The 27,860-nt window shown below is 38.8% G+C and overlaps 1 protein-coding gene and 1 long non-coding RNA gene across 3 annotated transcripts in view; one reads left to right on the forward strand and one right to left on the reverse strand.

Annotated features, from left to right (window-relative positions):
* The first annotated feature begins 3,218 nt into the window (after positions 1 to 3,218).
* Positions 3,219 to 27,860, forward strand: part of LOC148186624 (uncharacterized) — a 43,505-nt gene continuing 18,863 nt past the window's right edge. The window contains exons 1-2 of the long non-coding RNA XR_015779423.1: positions 3,219 to 3,517; positions 6,211 to 6,309. This is a non-coding gene — a long non-coding RNA (uncharacterized LOC148186624). The remainder of the gene's footprint in view (positions 3,518 to 6,210; positions 6,310 to 27,860) is intronic.
* Positions 8,254 to 27,860, reverse strand: part of calcr (calcitonin receptor) — a 67,161-nt gene continuing 47,554 nt past the window's right edge. For both annotated transcript variants that reach the window (XM_042506749.2, XM_088090208.1), the window contains 8 exons: positions 27,226 to 27,317; positions 23,375 to 23,501; positions 17,829 to 17,982; positions 16,350 to 16,410; positions 16,107 to 16,173; positions 15,714 to 15,932; positions 15,066 to 15,107; positions 8,254 to 9,456 (listed from right to left, as the gene is read on the reverse strand). In XM_042506749.2, the coding sequence (XP_042362683.2) occupies positions 9,235 to 9,456; positions 15,066 to 15,107; positions 15,714 to 15,932; positions 16,107 to 16,173; positions 16,350 to 16,410; positions 17,829 to 17,982; positions 23,375 to 23,501; positions 27,226 to 27,317 (984 nt within the window). In that variant the 3' untranslated portion in view covers positions 8,254 to 9,234. The remainder of the gene's footprint in view (positions 9,457 to 15,065; positions 15,108 to 15,713; positions 15,933 to 16,106; positions 16,174 to 16,349; positions 16,411 to 17,828; positions 17,983 to 23,374; positions 23,502 to 27,225; positions 27,318 to 27,860) is intronic.

A 27,860-nucleotide genomic window follows, 5' to 3' on the forward strand; every position in this document is an offset into this window, starting at 1 on the left:
CTTTATTTTTTTATTAAAGTTGTAAATAGCATTGAGTATTTTTTCCAACATATTTTCGTCCTAACTCGTCAAATGTTGCTGCTTTGTCAGTGGACTTCCATGTCTGCATATGACACACCAGGTATCTTCCTGCATCTGTTCTTGACCCTCTGGGAGATCATGTCTACATGCATTGTGTCTTCTTAAAATACGCTTCGATTTCACAGAAAATGTGCAATTTCTGCTCGAAATACTGTCTTTGGCTCACATTGTTCAGGCACACCGCTGTGTCATCAAATAGCGCAGTAAAAAAAATAAACAGTGATGTCTGCAGGCAATAATCGAATTGAAATGAACTGCTTGCAGTTAGTTTTCATTTTGGATAGAGATATCTTTTTTTCAAATATTATTTTTGACATCTCCTAAATATACCTTAAAATATCAGCAGTATTGTGTGACTTCTGTTAAGTCATGCACACACATTTTAACTGAGCATGACGTCAGTACTTACTGTTCAGATGAGCAGTTATTTAAACTGTCCTCCTGAGACACACTGGCTTCTGTATATATGACCTGCTGTTTAAACATGAGAATCTGTGGCCATATAGTGACGATCTTTGGTCTCTCAGCACTCGGGGCATGTTTGCTCATGGACCGTGACTGTGAGCTGCAGTGCACTGTCGCCAAGTAGAAAACCAGATTAACTTCTGCCACACCTGGATGAATGAAAAAGGCAGCAGAGGGGGGAAAATTCACGGAGTAAAACGTGTCCTTTCTCCCATTATCCTCGTGTGGACTGCAGCGAGGCTCGGCCGTGATTAATTTCTGGCTACGACAGCGGAAAACACTCTTAGCCTTGGGTGAATGTGATTCACTGCACAGTCAGTATTTGAGTCTGAATGAATGGACATGAATATTCCCGACAAAGATGACCATCCACGACAGTGATCTGAGCAGCCTCTGTCATTAGCTGGAGAGGTGATGCTTTCGAGTGACCTTGAAACATCTTTGATGCGCAGATGAAGATCTGAAACGCTGTCTTTTCCTGTTTTAGCAGTAAAACTACGCACAAGATCACTTTCACAGCCTGGTTTCTGAGCACACATGACACATTCTTGGATTCGTCCAACGTCCTGTGAGATTGTCGCTGTCAGGGAACGGTCTTGAATGCCTGAAATAGCTAGCCGCTGACATTTTCCTGAAGTTTCCCAGGCTGATGTGCTCCCAAGATGGATGCTGTTCAAAGCAATTTACGGCTTCTTCCTCTGTAACTTTCTGCTTTTTTCGTTCCATTGAATCTGCTGAAGAAAAGCCCATAACGAGATGATTTATGACAATTATGGAGATTTTGCCCTCATTGTATCTTCATTTTTGCATCACTCTTCCATCACTGCCTTCATATGCAATACAGTTTGCATACAATTTCAGACTTTGCATTGAATATTTTCATAGATTGCTATAGATGAATTTGATGTGATGCTGTTTGCATGGGACAATATTTATCACAAGAATAATGAACCTCCTCCATGCACGTCTAACTTCATCATATTATTATTAACTCATAGACTCAGAAGGCCTGTGAATATGCAGGAGGATGGTATGTCTTCTTCTCTTGGCTGTTAGGATTCAGCAGAGCCTGAAATTGCATATTATACATTAGCTGCCTATAGAAAAGCTGTAATTTTTTTACATAAAGAGCAAAACTTGGCCTTGTTAGTGTGATAACAACGTTAATTTGTCGTGGGGCGTGAGGGGATCTATCTCCAAGACGAATTGTGTCACTCGGCTCTGTCTTGTCCCAAACATCTGGTGCTGGTATGGGATTTGAGCCGAACCTTTAGAATTAAAAGGGGCTGTATGACATTGCCAAGCCTGAGTGGTAACAAAGACACCAAAATGAAGCAGGACTTCCTTTGTTTTCCCTGCACACCCATTATTCAAAATCTCTCAACCCTGAAACATTGACAAGAATAGTTTATGTGAGAAAAAATGCTGCTGAATCATTGGAGAACGTTGCAGGAATGCTCCAAAACAAAGTTTGTGCCTCTGTGCTTAAAACAAAAATAAAAAAAAGTATTATCCTTTTAGAGTCCATAATCTCATTAAATCGTAAAAAAACAAAAAAACAAAACAAAACAAAACAAAAAAAAACGGAATGAAAAGTACCTTTTATGAACAGATAAGTGTGCAAATTGGCCATTTTCATCTCAATTCTTTCATCTTTTTTCCTCCTCTGCAAACACATGTCGCAGCTTGTTTCTCTGATTGCTATTTGCTTCTTTTATGAATCTTTAATGTATTCTTGTGCTAAATGGGTTTAAAAAATGAAACAAAAAAACAAACAAAATGCATATCAGTTTAGATTTTACAAAATGCAGGTTTTTTTAATCAGCTTTGAGATGAGCAGTCCGAGCTGAGAGGGAGAAGGAGACGAACACAAGCCAGAATTGATGGCAGGAACATAACAAAAATAGCTGTCAGAGTATTTCACAGTGCAAAAATCTATCATATACACAGTGGCTGCTCGTATTTACATGGGCATGAACATATACAGAAATCTATCTTCAAAAATATACAGAATCTATCTTCTCCAAACCCAAAAGATTAATAGTATGTCTTACAATGTGTTCTACATCCAAGACAAACCAACATTTGAACGATGAAGAGGAAGATGAATAGCAAAATAAATAAAATACTTTTACTTTCATTCTCTCATTGATTGTCACTCCTTCCTTATAAGTGGCAACAGGGCCTGAAATTAGCACCTATCACCTGCTAAATGCGAATAAATCCTCGTCAGGTCTTGCCACTTTGGCAAACAACGAAAATAAACAGAAAGATGCTTTTCATGAGATTAGCCTATTTTGGACAGAGCTACATATTTGGAAGCTGCTAGCAACTGCCATATAAAAGCATCACTAGTATTGGTTAAACCTAACTTGTTTTGATAGACAGTAGAAGTTCACCAAATTCTAACCAACAACCACCAATAAAAAAGCACATATACTAACCCCCTCATTATTGTATCAACTCCACTGTCTACTTCACGTATCAATTTTGTCTAAAACTGGGGTGGGGAACGTGTCTCAGTCATGGATGTAGCAAGCAATTACTTTTCGGAGATAACCCTGACGGCTATGTATGTCCGAGTCAGGTTCAGGGTCAGTGAACACAACACGTGAGGTTACGTGCCGTCGCGCGATAACATTGGGGATTTATTGACAAGCGATATCATCAAGCGTCATGGCAAGTGCCATGGGAAGGAAGGTGGATGCATAATGCCGCGTTTTCTAGGAGAAATGGACAAACGGTTATTTATTTGTCTAAGTAAAACGCAAGACACTTTGCCTGGTTTGCGGGGTGACGCTGGCAGTGATGAAACAGGCCAGTCTCGCGCCTCATTACAGCTCGAAACATGCTAAACTGGACGAAAGGATAAATAAGTTTTAACGCTCTTCGTCGGAGTTGGGGTGTCCAACAATCAGCTTTCACAGGACCACAGACTGACAGAGACAAAGTTAGGATGCCAAGTTTTGTGGTGAGTGAATTAATAGCCAAGAAGCTGAAACCTCATGCAGAAGAAGTTGGTGAAGGAGTGCCTTGAGAGTTTGTGAAGGAGTGTAATTTATTTCTAATAATTGAATGTTCATAAATTTAGTATGGCCCTCGGAGGACTTAATTAAAATTGAAATGGTTCCCCACCCCTGGTGTAAAGGAATGGCTCAGTGCTGGTGAGTGTGTGGTCCAGTGAGGGAGACAATGACTGTGCTCAAAACAGACAAGTGTTAAGCCACTGTTTTTTGTAATCCCAGCTAAGTATTCTCAATAAGAATTGAAATGTATTGATAATATATTACCATGTGTATAGTGACTTCCTAACCACAGAAAACAGGGCTCCCCAAAAAGCCATGATGGAATTCTTCATTCATGTTGTGTTTTTTGTGTAAATATTTTGAACATTGAATGACATCCTTCTCTACATTGGCTGATGTGTAAATTATCTAAATAGGTGTGTTTTTATATATCTGTTTTTGTATACATTTTATATTCGGGCATTAAAAAACCTGAGTGGAAATGACTAAAATTAAAAAAAAAAAAAAAAAAAAAATCAAACATCGCAAAAAAAGGTTTCTAATGCTTGAAGGAGGTGTCACAGTTGGTGTTTTGTTAAAAGGTAAAAGAAACAACGCAATTGAAACAAATTTAGTGAATAGATGATGATATAATTGCTCCCTCTGCCTTGGCGCCACCAACTGCTTATCTCCATGAACCAACTCCCAATATTTGCATAACAACAGGGGACTGAAAAGTGCATGAATTTACATGTTGTTTTGCTGAATTTGGTTAAGTTTGAGCAACATTTGGATGGAAATCCAATCAATGTTATTCTTTCATTTAGCAAAGGCCGTGAGAAAAAGTAAATTTCAGACCCTGCCTGGCTAGCAACAAAATTCACTGAAATATAGTATTGCGATAGGTCCAAATGTCTGTTTTATTCAAGAGGAATATTAAGGGAATTGGTAAGTGAAGCTACAAAATAAGACTCACTGTAAACTGCAACTTTGTCACCAGTAAAGAGCTTGTCCTTGACTTTGATAACTTATTGATTTTAGTTTGATAATCTAATTAGACCAGTTTAATGTTATTAGCTTGCAGTAGTGAGTTTTCCCATCCATTCCCAGATTAACCTTCATAATACATCTGATCATGTTTTCCCACACGCTAAATATTAACTTCAATGCTTTACTTTATAGGTCCATGAAAAAATACATTTCAAACTGTACCTCAGTACAGCCCTCTAATATCTCATATGGCTCACATAAATCTTGTTATTCCAGTTGACAAGGACTAAAAAGCTTCACGTATACAATGACCAGACATTCAACATTTAATAACACAGTAGTCTGTGAATAGAACTAAAAGTGACATCTAAGATGGCCAAAATAGGTTATAATTACTCTAAAATATAAAAGATACTTTAAATGATTCCAAAGGTCTGTTGATATTTATTGATTTCTATAAGCAAATCCCATGAAAAGACTAACAGTGAACTTATGTCTGTGCATCCAAGTCTATTATCGTCCCACAACTATTTCAAATCAATCAGGGAGCCACACAGTGGCACATGTTGACATGCTTCTCCATTGTCATAAAGATGGGCATTGTAGTTTAGTCTGAGTCAATCCTACGCACAAACACACTATTTACTCCAGTCTGTGTGACAACATATTCATTATTATTATTATTATTATTATTATTATTATTATTATTATTATAGTATACTATTAAAATAGATGTATGTCTTTATTAGGAAAAAAATTGACTTGATGCTCAGTGCCAGAGTCACAGTATATCGATTCAATTAGCAACGATTCAGTATCATTGATGTAAAGTGAAAACATCAATCCATAACATCCTCTTTTGGATGTTATAGTCTTAACAGCAGCAGCCAGATTATGGTAAGCAGCCAAGAGAAAGCAGTGAAGAAGACGTTATTTACTCTGGAGTAGACCTTTTTCATGACAGACATTTTTCAGTGTTATAGCAGGAAAAGCACGTGGACAATAATGAAAGCTGCATTCCATTTAGGAAAGAGCCTGGTATGGTGCATGACGGCTAACTGGAACAGCTTGCTGGGATAGTTAATGAAACTGAGCCATTGTTTATGTTATCATTTTCACCTGTGCTTTTCCTGCTGTGACAAATCAAAATGTCTGCTGTGAAAACGGCCCTTAAGTCAGCAGTGTGGAAGTATTTGTTTTTTAGAGAAACCACGGGTCAACAGACAACGCACATCCCACGTCATTAGTAAACAAAAGCCTTACTCATGACGTACCTGCCTCACTCTGCTAACTGCACAACAACATTAGCAGCTCAATTTCAACAATGTTAGCCTGAAGAAGAAAATTCAACCCATCTGTTCTGTCCAGAGATGCAGTGACTTAAACCAACAGTGAGTAAAGAAAGTGTGAATAATATGCGTAAATTATTAAGGTTGTAGAGGAGTTAAGAAAAAGTCTGCTAGCTGCTAGGCCAAATTTTGCAATGTAAAATGCCATAGGCTTGTGCTAATAACGTTAGCATGTTGTATATGTGGGGGAAACGTGACTACCAAAAGACAGTTGTTTTGTCTGTGAACCTCAGCGGTTAGTATTGAGACGGGTTTTATACTTTTGTTAAATGATGTTGTTAAGGAGATTAACAACATCATTTTTTACTCTTTTTATATAGGACAACTTAAGCGCAACATGCAGCAAAGCACCGCAGACTGAAATTGATCCCGCCGCCACTGCAGCAAGTCTCTGTAACATGGAGCACCAGTTGTACCAGGTGAGCTACTGGGTGTATCATCAAATTATTTAGTTAATCCATGTTTCATGGCTGTTGGGAGAAGTTTGCCTGCAAGGCTTTGAGCCAGACGGCCCTGAAGTTTTAGAAAAAAGATTGACTTGGGTTCAAATTAAAAGCATTTCTTCCAAAAAGGGTTTTCTAACAGAATGAACCAGTTTTAAATATTTATAATCAATTATGTGTTTTTGTTATCTGTTATGGTAAAGTAAAGGGTTCAGCTTCTTCTGTAACAGAATGTGTTTAATGGGCATGTGATATCGTCTCATATCATACCTCATATCGAATCAAATTGAGACTGGATCGTGGCAGACTTTGTTATATTGGCAAATATCGTATCGTTTTCCGAAAAAAACGATATTATATTGGAACTGGTTTTGTCTTTTCATGGAGTTTGTTAACAACAGCACAATTGCCTTCTGCAAAAATACCTCTCTGAGGCTTTTACAAAGATTTTAGTTCTCTGATCTTTTTTCTCGGAAAGTGACAACAAACTTATCACAGCAGTCTGAGCCAGCTAGAGGCATTTTTGGCTCTGCTGTAGGATGATAAATAGATTTTCCTGTCTGAATTTTTATGTAACTTTTATAGATAAATGCAATCAACAGAATTAATCCAACCTTCAACAGAACTGGCGGCCTTTTAAATGCTGGCTTTTTAAAAGCAAATTTAGGATGGTCTTTTGTTTGTATTCACACTTAGAATAAGACACACCAAACCGACATCAAAGCAGTAGCAGCAATGAAGGCCGACTTTGTGTTGCCTCACGTCACCTGTGTCTCGGCCACAAAGTTGCACTTGAAAACACCGCAGAGATTACAGCAAATGGCCAACCAGCACCTGTGTTCTGCACCTGAGTGAGAAGAAGTAACTCTCCATAGCAGCAGATTGCGGTAGTCAGTCGTCACCATTAAAAGGGAAACCAGAAGACTGACGGGACGGATTCAAGACGCTAGTTAGCTAGTTAGCTAGTTAGCACATAGACAAAACACAATGTGATGTTGTAAGAAATACCTCTTAACGGCAGACAATAACACAAATGATTCCGAAACATTCATGCTGAAAAACAAACTCACTGAATATAACAAGTTTCTTTCCATGCCAAGCCATCTTGACTTAAGCTGTTTGTTTGCTTTCCTCATTTTGATTTCTTTTCTCGTACACTGAGCTGAACTACCAATCAGAGTTATTTCACTCACCAAGTCTCTGCCATCCGCGATGCCAATTAAACATGCTGAATTAGTTGACAAACGGCCAACAAAGGCCGATTAATGCCAACAGCACTTGACTAACAGCAAAAACTAGGGCGACCATCACTGACAACGTAACACTGATTGATGGCCAACTGTCAGCTTGGTGTGTCAGGGCCCTTAAATGCACTATGGCCATCCAGACTCTTAACTTAAATCCTTCAAAATCTGGTGGCACAGTTATGACAAGGCAACAATACAGTAACAACTAATATGATGTAAGTAATATGAACATATTTAGGACAGAAAGAGTAGATTATTCATGTTTGCTGTCTGTGCAAAATCACGAGCAAGATGTGAACATGCCTTTAAGATCTTTAGCAAACCTTTCCTTCTGCCCTGGATGCTCACTCATACAAATGCTACAAAATTCATGACTAAATATGCACAGAGGACAGAATATCGCTTAAAAAAACAGGAGATAGATTAAAGGCATTGTGAGCATGACAAAGGATGACTGTGAACAAGTTCAGCTTCCCGCTGCAGAGAAACTGCTTGTTCATCAGAATCATTGCAACAACTGATAGCATACTTGACTCATATGCAGTGAGACAACTGTTGTGGCTGTTCAACCTCAAAATAAAGTTTTTTTATTCATATATATATATATATATATATATATATATATATATATATATATATATATATATATATATATATATATATATATATTGTGCATTTTGCTTCTTTTTGCTTCTTAGCCCTGGGATGTTCAGAATCGGCACAAATATAGCAACCGCAGGAAACAACAAAGCCGTTAGGAGTGCAGCATCACAGGACACACATGTAGCACGTACTTAGGAATCAGCAAGAATAAAATATTGATAGAAAACAAAAATAAAATCCTTTTAAAACATTTTTTTTTCAAATAAAACATGGTGAACATATATTATGTACATAATTCCAGAGCTTCAAACGCAGAGGGTCTTTTGAAATTTGACCTCCTATTATGGCACATATGATCAGGTGTCTGAAGTTTGTTGGTGTGTGTGTGTATGTGTGTGTGTGCACGCATGTGTGTTTGTGTTTAGCTTCAGGGTACCATGTCTGTGCTCAGCTGGACATGGTGCGCCCCTTCATAGCTGTGACCAACATACAGTACCCTTTGGTATAGGTGAGGCTAGGAAGGATTGGTTCTTCTACATCACCTTAAAAATCATCATCATGGCACCATCAAAAACATGATTCACCACCTCCTCTAAATCAGAAACAACACCATCATCACTGTCACATTCAGTGCTATCGTCTCATACAGAAAACACCGCCCCCCTCTCCGTCATCACAGTCACAGTCATTTCTGTCTCCACGCCAGCACAAGCCTTCGTCACTGTGAGTGTGCACAGTTTTAGCAGCTTTAGGAAGTGACACGTGTCAAAAGCAGCTCTTGTCTCATGCCACAAGTTCTTGACATCACAAGTTCGCGACAGCAATGTAAAGTAAAGTGAAGTGTCAGCCTTGTAGCTAATCCATCTCCATACCAGTGAGCTCCTTCTTCTCGGACCTGTATCATTACTGAACAAACTGGCATCAGCCTGTGAGATTTAATCACTGAGATCTGCCGGGAAACCCGGATTTTCCTTTCTTATTGTACATCTCTGTTGCTCAGTTGCTCTTCTTCAGCTTTTCTCAATGCTTCACTCTTTGTCCTTGGTGTGGCTCAAGCGTACGCCTCTCCTGACTTTAGTGCCACCAGTTCTGAGTCCTCAGTGTGGCGCCCGTTCAAGTGTTCGCTGTTACAGTCATGGTGGTACATGAAGGCGGGTACCTCAGTGATGGAGGTTGCTGTGTAGGACGTGGAGCGCATTGAGCAGTGGTCCTTTCGTCTCTGACCCCACTGGGTTTTGTACTGCATCCACTGTCTCTTTAGAGCTGCCTGCACCTGGACCACACACAAACACATGGGTTATGGAGATGGGTTATTACATAGTGCTTTCAAATCTTGCTTGCTACCTCACTACGAGAAGTGCCTTTAGGCATAATCAATGATGTAAGCTCCAAGGCATTGTTAGTTAAACTGCCTGCTAATATCTCAAGTCTTTTATCCTTGCATACCAGCAACTATTTCACTTGTTCTTCAAACTGTGTTCTTTTAAATTCCCCCAGAGGAGCGCATAAAATTTGGTAAAACTGCTTTCTCTTTTTACACTTCCTGGGCATAAAATGAGCTTCTAAATGGTGCTACTTTAGACGCACTCCCTTTCTTGAACATTTTTTAAGGTCTTTTAAAAACTTCCTTGAAGGAAACAGGTTGCAGCTTTATATGGTGGGAATTGGCTTGTGTGGGAATTGGCTTGTGTATCCTTTTTCATTTACTATTTTCCCTTGTGTTAATTTTATGTATTGTTTCTGTTTTACCAACACATTCTCATCCCAAGTAGTCACATATTACCACTTTGCAGTGGACTTCTGTGTCTACATTACGCTCTAGGCATCTCTCTGCGTCTGGTGTTGTAGTTCCAGGATACTGCTACCGTGATTTCAACAAAAGCACATCATTGAATGCATGTGGTTATGCTGAGGCAGCAAAAGCACATGGCAACCAATGCCGGGACAACAGCACATGCTTAGGATCATATTCAGAAGGGAAGCAAACTTCTGAATCCCACATGAAAGTCAGGGGTCTGTTGGACTCATCCACTGTCCCTCCCACCCATCCGACCTTTGTGCATGCTTATAATACATAGTTACCAAAACCATTTTAACCTGATGCTATCCAGCAGCATATAATGTGGACGCAACAGCTTCTGTCTGGCATCTAAACTGACACCCCCGTCCACATATCGTGCTGCCGCAATAGGTGCCCTTCGGTTGTCCAGTGGTGTAACATAATGCCGTGAATGGGTCTGTCTGGCTGTGTTCTTTGCTGACGCCACCGGGTGGCATACCACACAGGCACGAAAGGTGGCTTTTAGTGTTGGGATCTTATGCCAAAATTACTGCAAAAGCGGCAGTATTTCATGACTTCGTAATGAGAACAGGTTGTTTTTACTTTGTCACTTTCGTTTTTTGTTTGTTTTGGTTAATAAAATAAAATATAATAGATTCAGCCATTCATGTTTGTGCATCAATCAGACCCAGACGAGAAGTCTGTTGTGCACCAAAATCTGCGATTAGCAGATGTACCAGAATGTTTAGTGTAGTTTGCATCGTTTGCTAATATATGTTGTTTGTTACCTTGTTATTATGTGGGCTAACTGGCAACAGCTGATACAGCTTTAGTGTTAAACATATAATATCTGCTACGTGAGATAATATGTGATGAGGTTTTTGGTAGATAGCAGTTAAAATCCCCAAACTGCTCATTCTACCATTCTAACTCTGTACAAACAAGTCTGCTTTGCGCTGAAGGTTTTAGGTTCTTTTGACTGTTATCTCGAAGTCTGTTCCCCATAATAGACAGCAGATGGCTTTCGTATGGGTGACGTACCTAATTTAGCTTGACCCGGGTACATTTCAATCTCAGATGTTAGGTAAATAAACATATATTGCCCCCTTAAGTAGAGAAATGTGAAAACACCTCTCTAGTGACAAACACAGACACAAGTCAGTTGGTCAAGGTCAGACATTATAGGGGGCATAAACATGAGAAAAAAATGTTTTGAGTGGAGGGAGACTTTAAAATTTTATTTAAAAAGGTGATATTAAAAAAAACTACTGCAATCACTATGAATGAATACTATCTGGAAATATTGCCTATTTTTGTCAAAAACAAATGAAACATGTTGTCAGCAAACATTATGCTAAAACATGTCAGTATCAGCATTTTTGCAACTTGCCAGATAAGTTAATTAGTAACATTTTTCCTTATTATGTTAATAGAGAATGTAATTTGTTTGACAATATGTTCTCTCAAACATATTTGCTGTTTCAAATTAGTTGTATATAAATGTAATTTCTCGGAGACACTACCACCGAATTTACATGCAAATCAAAATGTGGTAACACATGCAATGTGAGTAATGTAAACACCATCTTGTGACAATTTTAACTTGACGGCTACCTTAACTGACGCAAGCATTATTGCTGCAGCATGTGTGAATCACTCACATTTCGATCATGTTAACAGATGCCAGTTAGGAAATGTAAACACCAAAGTCACATTTCTTGGAATGCAGCCAAGTTGTGCATGTGGCCAGATCATCATGATGTAAAAGGGAAAAAAAAGACGCAATCTATATTGAGCAATTTAATCATCTCATTACATATCAATTCTTCTCTACAACTGCTAATGGGGTGTATGAGGAACCTTCTGCCGAGCCATTTAACGGTATCAAGACAAATCTTTGCAGCGCTCAAATGGGCCAACCAAATGTGAAATACTTTTCCTTGGATGATTTTTCTCAGGAAATAAAGAAATGTCTTGAATGTGGGACAAACTGCAATTTAAAAATTAAATCCCCTGGAAGATGGTTACCCTTTTCAAAAGTTTAATAAACTTCAAAATGACAACCACAAACTCAAACTTTTCATCCTCAAGAAGCTCAAATGCCTGAGAGAACTGAATGTTCCAAATTTTACACTCCCTCCTGCAGTTCACGTACATTGCCAATAAAGTTAAACAAAAGGAGAGCAACTCCTTGTGGCTACCCGCTGAGCACTCAATAACTATAGAAATGCCAAATATTATTATAATCTAATTTATTGCACTTCTCTGTCTACTTTAAAATCAATCTGAAGCATTTCTTAACACAGATATCTCATGGTTTTAATGGAGAAATTAGCGATTACTACCCTGCTCTCTCTTCTTCTCTTCTTAACCTCAAGCTGTGTTGTAATTACTGTGTTTGCTAAGACAGACAAACCGGAGAACAGGTAAACAGTAGAAAGCAGCATAGACAGAGGTCTGTGAAAACTTTCCGGTGGTTCTCTTTATTTATCTCTTACTTTAAGTCTCTTCTTTCAAACTCGGTGTAGACTGGTTTGGATCGATGTTTGAGCGCTGCTTAAGTGGAGACAGAGGGTAATTAGTGGCGGCGCATGTTCCCATCAATGGAATTGGAGCCGGAGGCGATAAATACCCGTGACTACTTCAGAGTGATTTGACCCGGATGTGAATGCCAATTGAATGCATTCCCCTTGCATTACAAAGCCAGTTGTCAGCGGGTGTCAGTGGGTTTTTTGTGTAGTGGGAATGTCATTTTTGGGCCAGTCATGTTTAACATATGTGAAAATCGACCTATTCTGTCTTTTTGGTATGATTCAGTGTTTGGTTTGAGGTTGTCAATTAGGGCCCATAGGTTTATTTTTGCCCCATGTGGCCCATAGGTTATTTTTGATCAAGCCCTGCCCAGAATATAGTATATCTTTGTTAGATGGACGCGGGGCTTTAGGATTAAAGTCTTATTTGTTTTGTTTTGTCAATAAAATGGTAAAAAATGCAGCCCGGATTCTGCCTGGGCTTACAGCCCGCATGTAGAACGTCTTGCTTGATGTCACAAATACAGCATGAAAGCTGTTTGTCTCACTGACCTGGCATCACAATGGTTCCATTGAAGAAACAAGGCAGGTCTGTGCAGTTTGGCCTTGAAATCAAAGAACAGAACTGAAACCGGCCCCAGAAACCCATGTCCTGATTAAGGGAGCTGAATTGGTCATTATGCATATGCACACAAACCCTCTCATTCCCTTGTGATAGTTTGTGCGGGAGTTGACCCGGCATCACCCTGAAAGTGGGCTTGTCCCTTTTATGCACACGCTCTACACACACTGTTTGTTCTCCATACATTGTTTGCATTGCTGTCGTGTTGCGGCTGCTTGTCTATGAGCTAATACCTGACCTATTTTACAGGCACAGTAGATTGCTCTGTTTCAGACACCCCATGCTGAATATTTAAATCTGCTGCTCTGCTGCTAACAGCCCCATCATCTCTATGGATAACAGAGAATTTCACTTTTTATTTGAACCCTAGCATATTACTTTTAAACACACAGAAATGGATGTCTGCCTCATCTGTCTGTGGTATTCACACCAACATGGAGACCCGCTAAAATGCTTATTTCCACCTTAAAACACATATTGTTGGTGCTTTGCAGCAACCTTGAGTTTGAAAGCCTCTGTCACACAATGAGTGTTTAGAGCAGAAAGGTCTCTGCAACACCATTAACCCCCGATCTGGGCTTTGATGGAAGTCTTGCACATTGGTTTGTGTTTGAACCAAGTTAAGGATGCTCAGTCAGACAGCTGCAGACAGACTTAAAAAGGCTGACAGGAGGACTTGAAAGGAGAGTCAATTTCCAGCTGGGCTTGGAAACCTCACAGTCATTTATAAACTGTCTCACTCTTCACCTGACATGACCCTTCAGCTTTTACTGCTGCAGCACTGGATTGAGATTAGCAGCCCAATGCTTTATAACCTGCTACAATTGGACTAATGACAGAGGTAGCATCTCTGTCAAGTCACAACTATTTTACTATTTAACTCAATGCCAAAACCTGTGTCTGAGTCAGTGTTTGGGTCACTTCTTGACGCTGTCAGATGTAAGATGCCAGAGATCTGACCTGGAAAACAAAATATGAAAATGTTTTGCCTGATGGAGTCTGATGTCTTATACTTCATGTCATAAGCAATGAGAGGTTGTATTGCTCCCTGGCTGAACAGCTCTGAGTGACATATGCAGGTTGACCTTTATAAAAGAGCAATCGCTCTGTCAGGACCACAGCGTTATTTTGTCACACATGGCTCTAAAAATGATACTTTTCCTAGATGAGATATTCTTATAGGAATGCTATGCAGGAATCGTAAAAACTCAAACTTCCTGTGCGTACACTCCAAGCTACTTTTGTATTGGGGGTTAAAATTTTTTATGATGGAAAGGCCGATACTTCAGCGAGTGAATAAGCTCACTGCTGGTGTTTTGACAAATTGAGCTGCACACTAAGGATTAGCTACCAGTAGCAATAAATCTATGTGAATGGAATACTACCTCTATAAATGTGTTTAATGGTAATAAACAAGTTTGCAGAGCACTTAACTGGAACTTAGACAGCCGGTGGAAGTTAGCTGCTGGGCTGCACTAGACCACGCTCAGCGCTTTAGTCTGCTTGTTCTATGGGCCCCATAGTGCAGAAGATTCTGGTAATTTTACCATGGATATAGAGCTTTATTGTACAGTACATCCACCAGCCCTTCTATGGCTCAGTAATTAAAGAAACAGGATATACATAGTTAATAAGTAAACTTTGGAAGTGCTGATAGAAATCTCCACCTTTAAGACAGAGCCAGGCTAGCGGTTTACCCCTGCTTTTAGCCTAATGTTAAGCTTGGCTTGCTGTCTCGTAGCTCTAGTTTCATACTTGGCTTACAGACTAGAAAATGTAATGGATCTTTTCATCTAATACTTGCCCCCCCAAAAAAGAAAAAATGCAAATAAGTGCACAATTTCCAAAATATTAAACTTTTTCTTTCACTCTCCTCAAAATTGTGTATTAGCAGCACACTGCCGGAAAGCCAAACTGCTAATATATGTAAAAACATGTAGAGTGCTTACCTCTCCATTGAAGAAGCAGAATATTGTTGCCACCAGTAATCCCTTAAAAAGCAAAAGAGATACACATAATTAGTTGGGGTTTTTAAGCAATGGAATTTAATCAGATTGTATCATTTTCTAGCAGTAAGATGGGACAGCACTATCATTCTTAGAGTGCTTGTTGAAAAGGAAAGTGAGAGAGTAGTCAGTGTAATCCCTTTCTGGTAAATGAATGAAGTGACTGCCTACCTGGGAATTTCATGGCCTGCCTGCCTGTTGTTTAATTAAGTGCCTACATGGTCGTTAAACAAAGTTAATGGAGTGCCTAACTGGTTCTTTAAAATGTAATTCTGCTGGGAATGACATCAATCACAACAACAACGAGGCAGAAAACAAGGCTTTTATGGGTGGAAATTTTTGAGCACGTCAAATGTCTAAATCTCGAGCCTGAGGGCACTGACAAGCGTGGGATGCGAGATCATTTTTGCTTGCATACTGATATCATTTTTTTCCCCTTTATAATTGATTGAATTGTTCCCAGATGTGCAAAATACCTCAACCCATAAGGGCAGTCAAGCAGCTTTGCTTTTTTCTTTTCCACCTTTGAGCTGAGCTTCTACCTGTTACTTAAATGGAAATTCTGAAGCAGTGCCTTGCTGTCAGCTCTACCTGGTAGTGCATGAGTATGTGCATGATGTACTCGTAGACCTCCCCAGCTAGGCGGTTCTCTGGCCTCCAGGGAAAAATGACAAACTGTATTCCCAGCAGGGGCACCAGGATCAGGGTGGCTCTTACTGCTTTCATGTACATGTTGGATTCTGCTCGGTGTGTGTCTCTCAACTTGGTCACCAGTACTCTTATAATATTTAGTAAGAAGAAGAGATTCACCTGTAAAAAATAAAACTACTATTAATAGAAACAAAAATAATACCCACTGTTTTCAGATCTTTTATGTTTTAACAACTAAAACCCCCAAAATAACAAACCTATATACATAATTTTCACTCTGAGATTCATGTATTTCTCTTATGTTGAGCTGAAACAGTGGATAAGCAGACTTACAAGGAGTGCTGCCACTATGGGACCATGGACGGCGTAGAGCAGATGGGTTTCCACACTCATCCAACAGCTACAGAGGGAAAAACCTATCAGTCAGTGCTGTCTGTGGCCCAAAATACACATGCACTCACATACAAAAACATGCGCGTGTATGGATCTGCACGCTCTTGCTCTCTGCCACACACAGACGAGCACGTATGTAAACATCTCCTGTTTATTTGCAGAAGTTTCTGGAGCATTACTCACTTGTCGTCAAAATACTTTTTCCTTGCCACGGCGTGGATGGATGCAGGCACTAGAGGAAAACCTTGGATGGGGAAGAGATGGCGGCCATATGAGGTCTTGAGTGAGTTTAGGGAAATTCATTTGTCATTTATGCAACAGTGAAAAAGTGTGGTTAGCTTGGTCAGTAGTTTTTTTTTTCTGGAGTTAGACTTCCTTCTCAAATAAATTATTCCTTCACAAATATATCTTCTTGGAAAGGCTGAAACACAGTGGATAGACTTTCCTATCGCAGTTGTATTTCACCAACCCGAAAAACAACACCACATGCTTCATTTCTCGTAACAATCCTGTTTAATTGACATTGTGTCTATTAAAAAAGCCACTGGAGGCTGGACTCGCATTAGTTTTTTACTTTTCGTCTATAAACACATGAATCCAGACACCATTGAGGCCCTGCAGCATATCGGCCACAGATGGACCTGACCAATTGGCTGCCCTCCACACACACACACATACACACACTCACACTCACACACACACACACACACACACACACAAGCTCCCATTTTAAATGATGACCGTCCATTTAGTTCCATCACCTACTTGTTTGACAGACTGCACCCATTATATCTGTTTTGAACAAGGTGAAAAACAGGACAGCACTTAGCGACAGGAGGGCCAATAAAGCTGTCAGCATGTCCAGGTTGAAATACTGTATGAGCCTTGCGTACGAGTAAATCGTGGCCTCTACAATGTGTTCTGTCTTGTTGAATTGTTGTCATTGAGTTTTTAAGCTGTGACTAGCTGAAAGCTTTCTCAGAAAAGATACTTGTGTTAGTAATCTTACATGTAGTACAACATGTACACTCTGTAGTTACTTGCAATGAATGCAAACCTCAAACTCTGGCATCTTTTCTTCTTCTACTTGGCAAATTGCAACCGGATGGAGCATTTTCAGCAACTTTTGACACACAATTGTCACTTGCCAAAGTATATGCTTGCTATATCTACTTATTTGCTCACTTGAATTATTCTGTATTTATTTATTGTATTTAAAATGGACATATTTTTATGGCACATTTCTGAATGTCTCTGACTGATACTGGCTGGCTCTATCACCAGCTGATCTACCGAGTTAATGGTAGCCGCTGCATTTTGCAAATATTAACAACTTGTCAAGCATCTGACCAAAAATCTAACACTACAATTTTCCACACTGAAGTAGACAAAACAACATGCGAATGCACCAAACATACTGTATCTTACACAAATAGATGTATAGCACACACCGCAACACATACGTACTTCTCAGTGTGAATGCACTGATGCACTCAGAATAACAAGTATAAGTAAAGACTATCAGATTGGGACGCAACACAAGCGCAGCGAAGACATATAGAAAATAAGCTTTTCAAAATGCTACATAGAGTACAGTCGTCAATAGAAAAAATAAATAACTACAAAGCAGAAAGTGTTTTAAAAAAATGAAGATGGACTCACCCCAGCCCAGCAGGTAGTACCAGTGGAGATGCTGCTCCTCTGCAAACACAGCCACCACAATGAGTGTGTGCAGGTAGATGCCTTCACACAGCATCCAGAAATAATTGCAGCCCAGCATGTACATATGGAAGAAGTGCAATACTTTACAGCCAACCTGCAGAGAGAGACAAAACCGGAGTATCTCTTACTTGTTCTGTTTTTGAATGTATGTATAAAAAGGGACCTATTAGGTTGATTCACTTCAAACACTTGACTTGACATCATCTCAGCGGGACACAAAAAAAGATCTAAGTGGATGTTTCTGTATTTGTGGCACAAAGTCATTAGCCAGTATTACTCTCTGCAGACAGAGAGGATGTTTATTCATTTACCCCCTCTGGAGGTGAGCTAGATGGAGATGATGACTTCGCCTTGTATGGGGTGCTCTTTGATTGTGTTTGACTCGCTTTGCACAAGGATGTGAGAAATGTTCTCCAAGTGCATATTACTGTCGGACCTTAAACAGTAGCTACTGTGCAATTTACTATTTATGCAGGCACAGCGCGACATCATGTTTCATTATGTATTCTGTTCTTGTGATTGAATCATTATTATAATATCTTGAAAGAGAGGACTTTGATAACATATTGATGTCACTGCAATCCTCTCATAGTCTGCTAACGCTGTAATTACCAAGCCACTTATGGATGCACCATAAGCTTCAGTTCTGCTAATGAGTGCTACATGCTGGCTCCAATGAACCTGACTGTACGGACATCAATTCAAAATGTCTCAACTCCCCTCTATATATAACTTTTCCTCCACAATAGTTGATAAGAAGTTAATTCTCATTTTCTGATATGTGCCTCTAGGAATATGGAGACTCACTGTCTCCTTTTTAGGAGATTTGTTAAGCATGCATGTTTTCGACTTGACCAATCTCAGATGGCTTCTCCAAATTTGGATTGTGCAACTTCAGTAAAAGCCAGAATGGCTGCAAGTGATAAAACTTAATCAAAAATCCATCCAGTACAATCTAACAAATTGCAACAAATAGTGTTTTCTTCAGTGATCAAATGTCATACTGTAAAGTACAAAATCATTCTGTACAATATTTTATAAACATTTTACCTTCTAAGCAATTTATGCCACACATCACTTACTTAAATAAGCTTCTTTTCTTGCTTTGCTGCCTCCACTAACAGCTGATTGCTGTTGTTGTTGTTGTTGTTGCAGATGGCTTTTGTAACATAGTAATGTCCCTTTTTATGCTGACAATGCCATCATGTATGTCATCGACTGTTCCCAAAATTAGGCATATTTCAGTTAATTTAAATTAATATAAAACTTATTCTAAAAAATACTAATAAAAACACTTTGGTGAGACAACACACTGTCCTGCAAAACTCATGCTAAACACCTCATTCAATAACTAAAAATATTAGTGGACTGTTCTACGTGAAAAAACTTTGTGACCTTATTTTCTAAATTGCTAACATCCTTTGTTCAGTGTCAAGCAAAGAACCAAGTTACTGAATCACAAGATAGATTCAAATTAAAATCTCCCAATGGCAACTTAACAGGGGAAAACATTAATGTATTATCCTCACAAATTAAAGTTGGAGACACTTTTTTGCTAGTTGCCATTTTTTTAAAATAAAGATTGCGTTAAGTAGTGTATTTGTGTATGCAGTTAATCTTAAATGTTTTTTCAGGTCTTTTTTGCAAAAGAGGTCTTGATTATGCTCTGCATAAATATGAAAACAATACATCTTATAAACTTCTTACTCTGGAAAAAAAAAAACTTGAAACACTTTCTTTGTATGAAAACAATGATAAAAACCTTTGTACAAATACTTTTTTTAAAAAATAATATTCAAATTAAGGATGGGCATGAGTACATAAGAACTCAGTTTATTATTTATGTAACGTATAGGGTAATCATTGCCCAACATACCATATGTGAACTTTTTTTTCTATTCAAAATAGTTAAAATCTTATTTAACTAAGTTAAACACAGCGTATTGCTTCACTCAGTGCCTCCTTGCCCCAGTCTCTTTCTCTCTGTTCATCAGGAAACTGCTGTTGTATGACAGCTGGTTAGAGTCTGCCTGTGAACACACACTCACACTTACTGAGCCTACTGTTAGCATCAAACAGCTAACATTAAATAACGGATATTAATGGCTTTAAATGCCATTTCTGTGTTGTTGTGAGTTTTTTGTGACCATTTCACGGCTCAGTGTCAGATGCTAGCCCCTGCGTCTGATCGTTGTAATGGTAGCAACGGGAAGTTTGCTGATTCTTGTTAACTTTTTGTTAGGTTTAATAGGCAAATTGAAGCCTGGTTGTTCAATAAATGAATTTCAGGGCCAATTTCCGTTCCTATTCTTATGTTAGAATTTTTTTTTGCGAGTATTCAACTACTAATAATTTTATGTATGTGAGCACTCATATATGGAATTTATTCAAAAAGCTCACCCCTAATGTACATCATTGTTTCTGGTCTGTGGTGCTGCGAAAGGAGCATGCATGCAGCCGCGGTTCAATTCAAAGATGCTGGCATTTCTATTAACTGCTGCTCTCAGGGGTCTTCTCAGCTCAAAACACACAACATTATTCATTTCTGAACTTTTAGCCATATGGCTCTCCCTAACTTTCCTGCGTTTCCCTTTTCACCCGAGGAATCTCCACTATAACAGACATGGAGAGAGTTAGGTCACTGACTTGTTTTGCATCGTAGTTAACTTACGTTTGTCTAAAGTTACTGTGTATGTTACGATGTCTCTCATGTATTCAGCCTCCTCCCTGGTTTGACATAAGCTTCAGGGATTCACTCCCCCACTCTGCTGTCAGGCCAAAGCAGACTCTGTATCGCTGCACCAGAGAGAATTAAAGGAGCTTGTATTCTCTGTGGGAGCAAATCTCCACCACAAAATCCACCTTTTCCTAAATCACCAGTGCAGAAAACAGGCTCATAAGTCTCAGTCTGGCAGTGGTAGATTTCAAAATGTTTCCTTACAGACACGTGTGAATCCCAACCAATGGTGCTTGGGATTTCTTTTTCAGCTTCCTCTTGAAAAGCAAAAGGCCACAGTGACCAATTTTGTTTTTTTAATGTTGCAGTGAGTTAGCACAACTTGACAGTCCTATGTCAGAAAGTAACTGATCTGACACAAACCTCTTTGACAAATGGAGAGGAGGAGAGATTTGAAAGTGAGCCATTGCGCAAATATGTATATATTTCTTCACACTGATGATGATGGCTGTCAAGCCTGTCTGTTTCTTGGATACGTTCAGAGATGGGATGTGAATAAAGACGGCAGTTTGGATGAGCCAGACAGATTTGGTAAATACATAAAAAGGAGCAACAGCAGGATGCAGAAGCCTGCTGAAGCCTGCACTGTCTCCTGGATTTTTCTCATACTTTGTGGGCCAGAGATGCTCCAGCTGAAAGCAGGCTGGGGTCTAATGGGATTGTATGCACTGTGAGCCAACTTCTACAATCCTGTCTGTTGTTTCTGCATGACACCGTGATCATCTGAAGTTCTTTTTTGATTTAGTTTTTGCACATAAACAATGTGAAGTTTTTTTTATTTTTTAAGTTTATGGTAATACTCTGACACAATTTTTATGAACTTGGAGCCTTAATATGTTTAATTTTATTCAGTTCTACATAAAAGGAAAGCTCTGCAATGACAACTTGTAAGAAGCAGCGAGCACCAAGTTAACAGGTTTTCATTGTTTTTATTTCCATCTAGGAGCGGTTCTTGAAAAGTAACACATGAATTTATGTTCAGTCCTGATAGTGAGGCATTCCTACGAGACAGATTTATCATCTCTACCAAAGCGGACCTTGAGGTTTCAAAGAATCCACATAATGCATTCAGTGTGGCTCCAAAACTCTTGACAGGAGAATGTGGAAGAGAGCAAAAACTGTCTGTTGACCGTGTAACACCCCCAATATATGGCACAGTGAGATAAAAATACTAATTATGATATAGCCTACTTAAAAGTCTATTGTACAAGCCTTTAAATATTTAAAATATAGAGCAGCTCCATTTGAAATTAGCTTCCTCACATTGCCCGGCCTTGCATAAGCAAATGAATTTTAAAAAGTTCATGGAAATTCTTCCTTGCATTTTTATTTGGTTTAGCATAAATTGTGAATACAGATATATCTCCTTTCAAGCCAGTGGAACTAATCCTCCTCCTCACATTGGATTCTGCTAAATGCCTTTTTTTAGCCTGTCTCACAGATTGTCTAAAAAAAGTCGATGTTTTAATGATGCCACCCACTGGTTTGTGGACTACTGTTTTGAGGCCTTGAGTTTGACATTTTAGCCATTGCTGTTTTGTATTTTTTTTTTTCGGGGGGAGCCGAAAGTGACCATATATGGATGAGAGGCTGGAACTGTGGAAAAGCGAGGGGTGGATCTGACGGAGAACCAGAGGATGAATGGCGTGTCCTCAGAATGAGTCTTAAGACCCAGAAATGAATTAGCATTTCAGCACCTCTGTTTTCCTCATCTCTGAGTCAGTGGGTTTTTTCAATGGGCTATTGATTAGATACCTTAAATAAGGTCTGTGGTTAACACGAGATTAAGAGGTTATTGTAAGAGCCATTTTTGTTCTACAACATTTGTCAGTAAATACCTCACTTGTGAAAATTTTTTGTCTCAAAAAAGGTGGTTGCTAACAGGTTGTTAAATGAGACTACAGAACAACATCACGCCACGGTGTAGTTTGTTTATGGCCCAACATTATATATTTTTTTAATCCTGGGGATTGCATTCAGGCTTCAAAAATCCTAAAAGTGGTATTCATTTGTAGGTTAGGTTAGATTAGTAGAAGCTTATCTTGCTGAACAAAACTTGAGTATCAAAAATGTTTATTTGCCACAGATCTTATTTGCTGCAGTAATCCAAAATCCAATGGAAAAATCCCATAGACTTTTTGATGAGGGCCCCAGGGTGATGCTAAATTCCATGTCAGCCTCCAGAAGAATGTCATCCCTGGGCACTGTATCATAATACTTTTGGTGGGTTTTTTAAATATTTTGTTTTTATTTCTGCACACCTGAACGTGTGAAAAAATGCATCAGAGGTGGTGTAATCTTAAAGACAAAGTGAAGTGTGCTGCACACTATCTTGCTTATAGCTCATCAGGCATGTGATGGTCTGAAGAAGCAAATATTTTTTATAAATTATTAATATTTTGGTGTCCCAATAACTTCTCCTCTAATGCCATTATCAAGTACAATACTTTGGTGTATGGCCAAATACCTGAAAAACTAATGACATCCCTATCAGCATCAGATGCACTTTATTACACTATGTGCTAATTAGCAAATGTTAGCATGCTAACATGCCAAACTAAGGTGGTGAATGCTGTAAACACAGTTAAGACCTGCTAAACATCAGGAATGTGTTAGCATTTGACTGGGACTCCTGTTTCTTTTACATCGTTTTAGCTTGCATTCAATCCACGAAATGGATGCGTAGTTGTGGCAATTGTAACATACGTGGTAGTGCTGATGGTAAATATTCAATCGAGGGTGCACTCACCGGGTTTCTGCCCACTACTTCAGGATTGTTGACCACTGCTACGAGGTAGATGATGGTGAGTGCTGAATTGAGCACATAAGAGCAGAAGAGGTTCTTGTGCAGGGTGATCCTTTGGCAGCTCAGACTCCTGTGTAAAGAGATGATTGACTTTGTAACATGCTGACATACCAGGACACGGAGTTATGATTTTAAAAAAAAAATCTACAAATTGAGAAAAAAAAATCTTCAGGCACACAAAAAGAAGAAGAAGAAGAAGAAGATGAAGGAGAAGAAAACATATGCTACAACTGATGATGTTACCAAAAAATAAAAAATAAATAGGACCGGCAGGCTTACAGTTTAATGAGGTTGTCAGATGTTGCTACAGTCTTAAAATATCAAATAAGTGGGATCTTTCATCTCACAGTTCTTTAGTGGTTGCTAAAAAAAACCCTGGGATCAATGGGCTGGATTGCCTCTAAATGCTCTTTACTGTACATGATAAAAATGCTGTTAAATAATGCATAATGGATCCCAAGGGTGGTCCTCATTACCTTGGCAGGCCACTCCAGCATTAATAGCATAATGAAATGCTTGACAGACAAAGTAAAAAAATAGCTATTATTAAAATTGTTATAAGTCATTCACATCCTGTAGCTTCATTGTCGGGAATGGTTAAATAATGTTTTAATTTCTGGGCAGCCATCGAATGCACTGCAGCTCACTGTAATGTCCTTGAAGCTGAATGAAACCTAACACCAAATATATTTTGCAGAACAAAGCCTCCTATAAATATATCCTCTACAGTTTAAGAAGTTATATCTTTTTTATTGGTCATGGCCAATTTTATCTTTGTTGAGTCATAAAAACCCCCAGAGACCCATGAAAACAGGGAAGAGTGCTACATTTCTCCAAGCCAGGACACAGTGGCATATAGAACTGCACATTTTCACTGTCGTATTCAGAGGCTGTGGTTATCTGCGACAGGAAAAACAGCCTCGCTTTAACACCAGGCATAAAAGGAAATGCAGGAGCTGCTGAATGCTTATATACAAAGGGTTTTATCTAAAAGGGGATGTCAAAACACAGGCTGAATCCTCATGGCAGTGTTGTTCTGACCGTCCCACCGTCTTCAGGGTCGGTCGTTCAACCACGTCTGTTTTTCCACAGCAAGCTGGAGTATTTTTATCTGGGAATCCTGACAGTGTTGATGTAGAGTTGTAAATAACAGAGTAGTGCAGCTGTACGCCATCACATACCATTGTAAGCTTCACATCTGGATCTTATAATACAACATTAAGCCTCCAATATTTAAACTGTTTTGGCTATAAATAGGTTAAGTCATGGTTACAAAAAAAAGATAGTTTAAGCTAGTAACTTTGTTAGTTTATTGAGATCTTATTTTGTCAGGACTTTGATGTTGATGAATTGTTAATTTCCCGCTGAGTTTCTGTGTTGCTGAGTGTGACTCTCAGCGGGTCATTAGGTTTTGCAATAATGCACCTGCCCTAAACACGGCGGCTAGATTTACGAGTGTGTATAAAACTTTGCAGCACACTGAGGGTCTCGTACAAGATCTGTTCTGGATAACAGCTGCGTTTAGGAGGTCAACACCATTCAACACGTCAAATTTTACAGCATTTAGAGCAACAGAGCCAACAAAGAAACTTTTCCAAATATTGTTACAGAACATAAAGTTAATTTGTCCCCCTAGGCGCCATGTTCAGGTTTCTAAAAGAGCTCAGTCACTGGAAGAAAATGGCAGAGTACATTTCTGAAAAACCAAGAATACATAACATTTACATAATTTATACATATCATATCAATGTCTCTAAAGTGATGTAGTGTATGAGTGGATAGTTGATGGTGGATGGTGTGTCTCCTAGGCCAGAAAACTGCGAAGCTGCAGAATGATGTTCGAGACCAACAAACAATAAAACCATTTGTTTTTTATTGAGGTATTGCTGTGTTTTCATCAGTTTTTTGGACTCCAAATATGGGTGTTTTTAGTGATGCGTCAGCAGAGACATTGCTGGCTTTCCTGCTGGGATTGTGCCCCCAGAACTGGGTTTTGTGGGCCAAAACATGATCTTTTTCTAATTAAAGCCAAGTGATTTCCATGCCTAAACCTAAAATCCAAATGTAATGTATCACTGCATTGCAGAAACATACAATGCCAACAGTGATTGTGTTGTTCTAAAGCTTAAATATTTTGTCAAATGGATTAAGTTTCTTCCCTCCTAAAAATAAACTACAAAGTCAGACTGCTAACTTTTTCTCAGGCTTCATCACTTTCAGATTTTACATATATTAACTGAATATTATACCTCCCTTCCCTTTACCCATTTTGTTATTCTGAACTCTTTTCAAATTGAATTTTAGCAGTAGCTTCTCATCTAATTGTGCACTTTCTCCCTCTGGGATTAAGCGGTTCATCATGATGAACAACCTTAATGAGCAGCGCGCTTAGGTGCCCATGTTTCCAATAAGAGCAAAGTGCCTACGCATTCAATGGACGTCACAGCTCTCCAGTTTTGAATCCTAAATATCCATGAAATAAAATGTGCAACACAAGAAAACCAAGTTGTCATGAAATTAGGGACAGTTGTGTATGTATTGAACTCTGTGAAGAAGCAGAACTACTCTCAAGTCGAAAGTTTGCATTAATTTGTAACAGTAGCTAAGATATTGATAATTTCCTGATTACAGCCTTAAGTTTTAACACTCTACGAATGCTTTTACCAAAAGAGTTTATCAAACGCTTAATATAATGATGTTATCTGCCCCAGAGCAGGGAATTAACAATCAGCCCTTTTGATCATAATCTAAAATTTGAAAACAAGACTCATTAAAACTGAAAAATCTTCTGTTTTTCTGTGTGGCTCTGGTATTAAAGGCTGTAAAATATACCCTGCTGGTGTGGACAAAGGCAAATGGAGAAGTCACAGTCTTCAAATAAGATTGAGACTAAAAGTAAGCACATGATGACTAATAAAAGGTTTGGAGGAAACTGTAGAGAAAACCATCTGTTTACCTCTCAGATTCAGTGATAATAGTGGCAACATGATTGAGCCTTTACGGGCAAAGCTGCCATCGATTTAATCATCCCAGAATTATGACAAACTGTATCAGCATTTGTCTTAGTACAAATACTCTAAATATTATTCCATATTACAATGCGGTGTTGTAGTCAAGACCACCTAAACTGAGACAAAGTCATGGCCAGGACCAGAGTGTATCCAGACTTTGAGATGTCAACACCAAGTCAAGACCAGACCAGTGGGAGTCCCACACTGCATTACACACTAACGATAAAATGTGAAACATGCAAACCATAGTCACCCCTGAAATTGATATTCCCATAAAAATGTCCACAGAAAAACAAATGAGGATTCCTCCTTATTCAACTCTAGCTTGCATACTGAACATATGTGTGTATGTATAAGTAAACTATGAAAAATGTTTTGATAAAATAATCAATTGGTGAATTTTATATTTGGGAATTTTTCTTTGCTCTCTTTGAGCAAACAAATACAAACAAACACTTAGTGGCTAAAATCAAATCAACCATCTTTATTCTTTATTCAACACTTCTTTTTTTGCACATGCAGTTTAGTTATATCACTGCAGTTGTGTTCTTGACCCGTCTTGAAATAAAATACCAAATCCTCTCTGCTGAAAGCCACAGAGAAGCCTGAGTAAAAATGCAGTTGATTCCATCACAAGGCCTTCAAAAAGTAGTCCTGAGACCAAGACCGATCGTCAAGTAACAACACTGATATAATGTGCATCACCAGAACAAGTAACTGCAGTTTTGGCTAAAATACTAAAAAAAACATGAGGCTAAAATACCACTGAATTTATTACTGTACCTGAAATAGAAGAAGATGGCCAGGGAGATGAGCAGGGAGGCTATGGATAGAGCATGGCCCACAATCGCCATGTAAAACAGGATGTATGCTGACTGTAACAAAACAAACCAAAAAAAAAAAAAAAACAAGATAAAAAATAACATGCAGTGTTACTTGGACATTTGGTTGTCTATGTGATATAACATGTGACTTTCTTTTAGCACTCTGCCCAAATCAAAGCCCCAAAATGCACAAAATGTTTACATTTTTGCACAAATTCAACATGTGACACTTGGCATTAAATGAAGCGACAACAGTGATGCATTCTACATTTTTAAGTGGACAAAATTCTCAGTAGGGACAAAATAAGCATCATAAACAACTGTTGCTGCTGGTGATCCAGTGTTGGGTTGTGTGTGTGTGAGAGTGTGTATTGTCAACTGTCTGTTCCTAGCTAATCCAGCATACTATTGGACCAATCAGCCTAATATTTTATGCTCATTTATGACTGTATGGTCAGGGACCTCTTGTGTATGTTGTGATTTGGAATTTTTAAGAAAAAAACAGATTTATTAATTGTTTCATACCCACATTGACTGCTGACTTCTGTTTACCTGCAAGTAAGAGCTGCAAGTCCTCAACAAGTTAGCAATCAG

This window comes from Plectropomus leopardus, chromosome 17 (assembly GCF_026936395.1).
Source record: "Plectropomus leopardus strain MGB_pleo_1.0 chromosome 17, ASM2693639v1, whole genome shotgun sequence".
Taxonomy (NCBI): Eukaryota; Metazoa; Chordata; class Actinopteri; order Perciformes; family Serranidae; genus Plectropomus; species Plectropomus leopardus.